Genomic DNA, 8,423 nt, shown 5'->3' with positions numbered 1-8,423 from the left:
TACATGGTCCCTATACAAATTACTGTTGAATTGTCTTCTTTACAAATGCTCCACATCTGATCTTCTTTCCACGAATAAAGTTTCATTTTATAGCTTAGTTTAACGGGACAACACAGTCCAGTCTCAGTCTGTCTAGAGTTGCAATATATAGAAAGGAAAAACTTGACCAAATCGACAAAATCGACAAAGGTTGAAAAGGAAATATTCTTTCATTACCAACAAAAACAGATTACATACAAGACAAGAAATATAGCAAACCCTAAATCTAAGAGGTGGACCTCACCACCTGCCATGTCATCAGCGCAGGTGCCCAAATCCACACCCCTTTTTCCCCAACTGAAACCCTAAAATTAGCTTTGCCTCCAAGAGTTTTGCCGCAATTTGGAAAAATGGACACAACTCAAAAACTTGTAAAACTATGGTAAAATTGCAAGTCAAATCACAAACTTAATATCACTCATTTTGCATTTTTAACACAATCTTTCAATCTCATAGCACAGGGTGATGATCATGACCACTGTGCTAGAAATAAAAGAGCATATTAAAATTGCAAAATTAGTGGATTAATTAGGCGATTGAAGATGCAATTAAGGTTAGAAACAATGCTGCATAGCCATCAAATCAAGAGAAGCGCAAATCTAGTGAAAAGATGGTTGTCACCGATCTACCCCTCTCAAGATTTTAGGAAGCAACAACAAAGGCACAGGCAACGAGGAATAAACGCTAGAACACACCAACCAGTTTTAGCCTAGCTAATGATTAATCAGCAACGGGCAGCCTATCGCCTGTTCCCGACGACGGTCAGCTCCACGGGCTGCCCGAGGCCATCCCTTGCCGGGCTGAAGCACACCGGGAGATACTCATCGCTTTCACACTCGAACATCGACTTCGAAAAATGCTTCACTAGCTCTTCCTTGCCCTATATATACACAAAATTCTCACATTAATTTCTTATTATTTCGATTTTGATATTGAATTTGAGGTTAGGAGTACCTGGATCTTGGCGCAGACGATCTCGATACTTTTGTTCCATTTCGATCGGGGAAGAAAATCCCAATTTGCGAGGTGCATGTTGTCGTAGAATTTCCACACAGCTGTAGAGGTGGTGAAGTTCACAAATGCGAAGCCTCTGCTTCTCCTAGTCCTTTTTTATACAGCATTAAGCGAGTTTTTTTTTTTAGTGAAATTTACATGTGTAAGAGAGAACAAATAAACCTATCTTGAAGGATAGATTAACACACCTAAAATCAATTGGAAGGTATAAGAAATCGTAAGCATATGGCATGGGGGATTTCTGATTTTCCGTCAGGCAGAAATCATCAAGCATTCCGATCAGCTCTTTTCGACTACACAGAGAGAGAAAGTTAGAAAAAGGTTGAAATCAAACATTCAACTTTTTTATAAAAAAAGAAAAAGAAAAAGAAAAAGAGGAGAGGGTTTTGAAGTAAAAACCGGCAATTGTAGGGGATATTCCTGATCATGATGGTTGTGGCATCTTGATCACGGTTGAGAGGAGTGATTTGGTGTCTATTTTCAACATTGTGCATGTTCCGTTTCGGAAATTGCTCACATTGTGGCCTCTCTTCCCTTCTCGCAAACCCTCTTCTCTCTCTCCCAGACACTCTCCCTCTTCCCCGCCGCGAGTAGCCTCTCCCTAGTTGGGCATTCCGAGGTGCCGGCAGAAGCGGCGGCGGCGGCGGGGGTATTGTGGAAGCTTGGTTTTGAGGGGTGGGGCGGTAGGTGGAGGGGTGAAATTGTTGTTGCCTGTTGTGCGGGATTGAGGGTAGGTATGTGAGGATTTGATTTGGTAAGAGAAACGGAGATGGTGGAGTACTGGAGAGCGGCGGCGGCGGCGGAGGGAGGAAGAAAGGGGCCGCGGCGTGTGGGGAAGGGGTGACTCCGGATGGTATAGGGTTGTATTCCGGTGCGAAAGGGTTGAGTGATTTTGTAGTTCGAGGTTTCATGGTTGTATCAAAATTGGAGAGAGAGAAGGTGGGTTTATGAGAGAGAAAGGGATAAATCAATAGACGTTTTGGGGCTGGGTAAAGAACTCCCCATTCGGAACTGGCTTCATACACGCAGTTCTATAGAAAAGAATTAAGAACAAAGATATTTATTGAAATACTGAAGAGTACAATATTTTTCTGTACAAAAATATACTCCTACGTAGAAGCATTGATTATTCACTTTTGCATCGTTCTCGGAAGCCATCATAATCTCTAAAATTATAAATTTTACCTAAAATTTGATATTTCCCATAAACTTTAAAATTGATCTATAAGGTCATTTGTAACGCTATCTCTTATTCGTCCTCTAAATTACTATTCATGGGTCTCACTGTACTTTTTTACTCCATCTCTTAACTAAATGACGGAACCTGCAACCCTCCATCTCTTATCCGTCCCTTAATCGTCTCTTAAATTACTATTGATTCAATTTCATTTTTATTTTTATTTCCAACAAATTCATTTAATAAAAACACACTTCATTAAATAAAATAAAATTACAACATAAAATAACAATACAACTTAAAATTCAAAAAAATACATAATTAAAATCCTGAAAAAATATAAATTACATAATTTAAAATACAATTTTATAGAAAATAAAAAAAACTACTCCGCCGGCGAATCATCCCCCGAAGGTGGTGGAGGTGCACTGAAGCCACCCAGAGGCGGAATACCAAGTTGTCTTGCCATAAACTCAATTCCGGCAATATAGGCTTGGTATTGGGGAGGCGTCATGCTGGAAGTGTCCGGCATTGTGGCAGTCATGTACATGGACATTAGGGAGTTCGAGGGTGCCCCGAGCCCGCTGATGTAAATCAAATAATATAAATTCTACTCAAAGATTTCTCCTAATTTATGAAAATCATCTATCAATTAATTATTAAAGTTTAATTATTATATATTAATTGATGTATTTACACGTAGAGTGGACTACGTGCGGTACAAAGTTTAAATATTGGAAGACTAATTTTGAGTTTTATTTGTTTTGGGCAGCAAACTAGATAAGTGGGCCTATCAACTATTAGAAAAAAAGAAAAGAAAAGAAGCCCAATGACTTGAAGGAGGCGTGACCTATTAAGGAAAGAAGAAGAAAAAGATATAAAAGAGGGAGGAGACGGGGAGATATTTGTTGAGAAGGCAGCAGATAGCGGCAGAGAGGATCAGGGACGCCATTTTTTTTGGAGAAAAACTGCATAGAGAAATAGAAAGGAGAAAATTCCAGTCATCATCTATTCCAAATTTATTTCATGGTTTCTAGGGTTTTATCTCCATTTATCGTTGGTCTTGGTTTAATTATGTTAGGCTAAGAATCTTGTGTTGCTCCAAGCATGTTGTTAGACAAGTTAATTTCGTGATTTATTCTATGCTCATTTTTATCTCATGTTCGTTATTACTACTTATTTAATTGAATGAATTTATTACTTCAGGTGCATCTTTAGTGATAATTCTATAGTCATGATTTAATGCCTCTTTAGCTTGAATTGAGATGGATTGTGGTGGTAATGAATTATCAATTGGAATTGTTTAAATGACAACTTGATAATGGATTTTGATCTTAATTGCAATTGTACTTTGAATCTCGCGCTTCCGTAGGGTTCTTATGATTATTGAATTTGGTTTAAAGAGTAAGTGTTTAGCTATTATTTGACTAGTTGATGCTTAGCATGTTTAGTGCTTGCAGGTTGAATAATTTTAAATTGTCCCGAACGTATGAGATAGAATTGAATGCATAGGATTAATCCGTGTCTTGTTTACAAGTGTTTGGAGTAACAATTGTCTCACTTGTGTTCATTTGAATTCAACTTTATTTTTCATTATTTTCATAAAACAAACTTCAAACAAAAACATTCATCTTTGTTGTTATTTTTATTTATTTGGAGTTAAACGAACTTACCTTCCTTGTGGATCGATACCTTAAATTACTACACACGAAGTTGTACTCTTGCAGTGAAGTGGTAATATTAGGGATAATTTTGTGAACTTGAGTGCATATCTATTCTGATTTTAAAAGACCTAAAATTACACATCACCCGCCTGGCTTGATTCGGCTCGGCCCCTCCTCCCTCGAGCCGCCTTCGCCGCATTTCTTCCTCGCGGCCGACGGCGCCCACGGGAGGACCCCCGGCATCGTCTGCCGTGCCCTCAACCTCCTGCGAGGCAAACTCTTGTGCGGCGCTGCCCGAACCACCATCACTAGACGAGTATTGGCCACCCGTTGTGTGCTTCGTGCGCTTTGAGGTCGAGCCCGAGCTAGACCGGACACCGTCGGCCCACCTTTCCTCATCTTTGACGACCTCCCAAACATCGACATGTTTGAATTGTTTGGTGGTGTCGTCGAAGTAGACTCGTAAAGCCGACCTCAGAATGTCGGCTCCCGTGGCTCCGTTTTGGTAATGAGCCGCTTCACTCTTGTAGATGGCGCATAATTTTTTGACCTCTCTGTCGACTCGGTCAATGTGAGCGCGGAGCATCTTATATGTGCGGCGGCAGGACCCCTTCGGCTTAATCTCGTGGTATGCCTCGATGACCTTTTCCCAGAAGCACTTCCGGGATTGTTGATTCCCGACGATGGGATCGTACCAGACGTTGATCCAGGCGTTGTACACTGCCAGCATTTCTTTGGGGCTGTACGGATGCCGGCCTAGATCCTCCTCCTCCTCGTCTGCCTCCGCCTCCGCCTTGGAGCTTCCACCTCATCGGCCTCCTCCACCGCATCGGCCTTCTTCCGGAGTGGGTTCAACGGAATAATCCTCCCAAATCTAGGATAATCCATGCGAATACCTCGGGGGGGAGGGACGGGTGTATGCATCCAGATCAAAATGGGGTGGTTGGTACCCCCCGGCGTCGACGAACCCTGGGTGCCCAGCGTCGATGAACCGGAACCACCACCCAGGACATTGTACATGCCCCCAGTCGCCGAACGCGTTGATGTCGAACCCGCCGGAGCCGCCACCGCCAGAGTTTCCGTCGCCGGACATTTTGTGATGAGAGGTTAGATGAAAATTGGAGAGGAAATGAAGATGATTTGGGAAGAATAGATGTGTATTTATGTGTGAAATGAGGATGAATTATGAGTATTTATAGAGTAAACAAATAAATAAAAAAAATTTAAAAAAAAAAGAAAAAACGGTAATATTAACGGTAATATTACCGTTTTTTATTTTTTTTATTCAAATTTTTTTTAAAAAATGATTTATTGCGTCAACGTAACGATGCCCACTCGCGGGCTGGCGAGTGGGCGTCACGCATGGCGCCGGAGCGTGCCACGTCGCGCTAGCGCGTGGCGAGACGTCTCGTCATCTGTCTCGGCGGGACGGGACGCTCGGTGGGCTGGGGACGGGACGGGGCGCTGCAACGCGCCACGCCGCCGTCTCGTCCCGGCGTGACGGATTACGGGCCACCCGCGTGACGCATTGCCGGTTGCCTAATATAATAAACTTTGCATTTTGTTGGGTATTTTCCAAACACATTCAAATAAGATATATTCATCAAAATCTTATTTTACGTAGGCAATAGTTATACGTTTTATGATATTTTAAATCACTTTTTAAGTTCATAACAAGTAGGATAAAAAGTTACTTTGAAAACCACATTGATTTAATTGTGTCAAGTATGATAAAAAAACATCGTAAGTTATTCAAACATAGTAATTAACATGCCGTGGGAAATACCAAACAAAGTGCAAAGTTTGTGATATTATATATCAATTTCAAATGTAAAATACCAAATTTTAGGCAAAGTTTATAGTTTTAGGGACCAATTTCCCTTCTTAGAATTAGTCTCTACTATTAGTTTGTCTTTTCTAACTATTTGGATTTCATTTTTTATTAATTTCAACTATTTTTCTTTTAATATCACGATTACTTTATAAATTTTATATTATTATATACTCTATATGATCCTTTTATATTGCTTTATTCATTAATGCAGAATTCTTGTCTGTATTATTTTCTCTATTACTTTACTTTTTCTTCATTTTAATGATTTATTACTCTATCCTTCTTTGAAAAGTACGAACATTTAGTTTGACATAGATTTTAATGCACAATCAGTAAAGTAAGAGATATAGAAAAAAAATTTAAAATATTATTAGTGGAAAATGAATCTCACCTCATCAGAGAGAAAGAGTTTTGAAAATTAGAATGTTCATACTTTTCAGGGACGGACTAAAATGAAAAATTTCATACTTTTCATATTTTTCCAAAACGAATATAGAAAATAAAACACTTCTATTAAGGAGGAACAAAGAGAGAGTAGTATAATGTGAATAATGTATACACTCATAAAATATCGCCATACAATGGAGTATAATGTTTGATAAGTTCCGAGCCAACTTTCTATTACTAGTAGTCTAGTATTAATATTTATTTTGATATTGAATTTCACATTAAAACATTTTGCTTTATGTGTATTATACTGTACTATCCTTTTTATATTTTAAAGTTTTATTAACGTAAAAAAAATAGATTATTTTTTAGTGCAATATGTGAACTGTGAAGGACTAAAACTATAAATTTAATATAGATATTGGATATCAATATAGTAAAAGCCCAAATAATCACGTATATATACTTTTTTCTTCTCTACTCTCGTTTGCTACTTTATTTTTTTAAAACACGGCATGGCCAGCGTATTTTAGGCGAGGGCAAAAAAGTATGGGCTTCAGATACTCTTCAGGCCCAATATATGAGTACTACTCAAAAAGTCCCCAACCCATTACATATATACTACTCCACATTTTAATATTTATTTATTATTAATAAGCATAATAAAGTTAAAATGAAAAGGTCCAAACAAATAAACTAATACTCCATAAATTAAAAAAATATTCGTACAAATTTCAAACCATATAATTAATGAGTATCAATTTTCGCGAACATTTCATTCATGGGAATGAGTTGGCCACTCAAGTATTTATTCAATGTCCAGCTATAGAAAAATTAAACCATATCAACTGTAATAATATATAAATTGAAATCTGAAATATATTTCAATGTGCGTTTCTAACTTCTAAGCCATATACTTAAAAATGAAAATATAGAGTTATTCTTAAATTTTAATCAGAACTCATTATTGCCGAGAATCACTTCGTTCCCCTTAATTGACACCAATTTCTTTTTTCATCCTTTGTCAATCAAGTGATACTCTTTCTTTTTACTATTTTTGGTAATAGGTTTCATATGCCACATTTCCACTAACTCATTTCCTCACATTTTATTATAAAAATAATATATAAAAATATGATTCATATTCCACTAACTTTTTCTATTCACTTTCCACTGTATTTCGTAAAATCTGTGTTAAATTAATCAATGCCAATTAATGGGGAACCGAGGGAATAATTTTTTTTATTGTATTTCATGGTTAATTTTATGTCGCATTTGGAGATTTTTTTTTATCGATTAGACATTAAGTAAACCGACTAAAAAAGAAACACTGTGGAGTATTACTCTAGATGAATCAACCCGAATCCACAAATAAAATGGATCAAATGAAAAAATATATCATTCCTCGTAATTTGGTTTGGTCCCAACAAAATTGTTTATGACATTGTCAAGGGATGGAGTTTTCTCATGTGGAGTACCTGAGTAGGTTTCGTTGGTCATAAAATAAGTATGCCAACTAGCTTACTTAATGAAGCATGTCCGCTTTTATGTGTTATTAATCTTCATTAACTAGTTTTAATTCGATTTTAACTAAAACGTTAAAAATCTGTCTATTTAACTACTTATCTTTTTCGTTTTATTTGTCGGTATTATGTTTTTTTGGCACGAAATTAGTACTAACATCCTATGTGAAATGTACTTATTATATTCAAATGGATTCTAAATAAAGTTATGGTTAGTTGAAGAAGGCCCATCTTCGACATGTCATTAAACAATTCATAAATACATCTCACCTTTTTGCGCAAAGGTTTCCCTAATCGATCTTAGGATAAAGGTGGCCTTAGTTTTTTTTTTTTTTGGTAATTACCGTATCCACCGGCGGGCCCAATTACTATTTTCCGCGCTGATTTGTAGGTATCTTAGAGTATCTCCAGTGGGCGGACATCCCACTAGGACATCCCAAAAACACCTCCTGCCACGTCACTAGGACTTCTCATCCCACTGCCACGTCACTAGGACATCCCCTCCTATGTCCGCCCTTCCCACTAGGACATCCCGCAATAAAAAAAAATCATACATTTACAAATAAAACAATTTACATTTACGGAAATCAAATTTGACGTCAACCCCTCCGAGTCCAAACCTCATACATTATTCGAAAAAATTACGGGAAAAATTAACAACTTCATCGGAAAAATTAACAACTTCATCGGAAAAAATATACATGATTCGAAAAAAAAATTTGCATACTAATATAAAAAAAAACTTCATACATTATCACGTCAACCCCTCCGAGTCCAAACCTCTT

General features: G+C 37.6%; 1 protein-coding gene across 1 annotated transcript; it reads right to left on the bottom strand.

Annotated features, from left to right (window-relative positions):
* Positions 1–778: 778 nt before the first annotated feature.
* On the bottom strand, positions 779–1,964 carry LOC121764342 (protein terminal ear1 homolog). Its single transcript, XM_042160379.1, has 4 exons — positions 1,453–1,964; positions 1,242–1,346; positions 994–1,144; positions 779–919 (listed from the first exon to the last, which is right to left on the bottom strand). The coding sequence occupies exons 1-4, from the start codon at positions 1,962–1,964 to the stop codon at positions 779–781; spliced, it is 909 nt and encodes a 302-aa protein (XP_042016313.1).
* Between the last annotated feature and the right edge of the window lie 6,459 nt (positions 1,965–8,423).

Source organism: Salvia splendens, chromosome 14 (genome assembly GCF_004379255.2).
Source record: "Salvia splendens isolate huo1 chromosome 14, SspV2, whole genome shotgun sequence".
Taxonomy (NCBI): domain Eukaryota; kingdom Viridiplantae; phylum Streptophyta; class Magnoliopsida; order Lamiales; family Lamiaceae; genus Salvia; species Salvia splendens.
Note: the sequence above shows the minus strand (reverse complement) of the source record. Positions and strands in the feature narration are given on the sequence as shown.

Bases quoted from the DNA above. Each gene is read 5' to 3' on its own strand.
- LOC121764342 (XM_042160379.1), bottom strand. From the start codon at position 1,964: ATGAAACCTCGAACTACAAAATCACTCAACCCTTTCGCACCGGAATAC. The intron at 1,347-1,452 runs GTTTTTACTTCA...CTCTCTGTGTAG, and splicing joins AATATCCCCTACAATTGCCG to TCGAAAAGAGCTGATCGGAA. The intron at 920-993 runs GTACTCCTAACC...GTGTATATATAG, and splicing joins TCGTCTGCGCCAAGATCCAG to GGCAAGGAAGAGCTAGTGAA.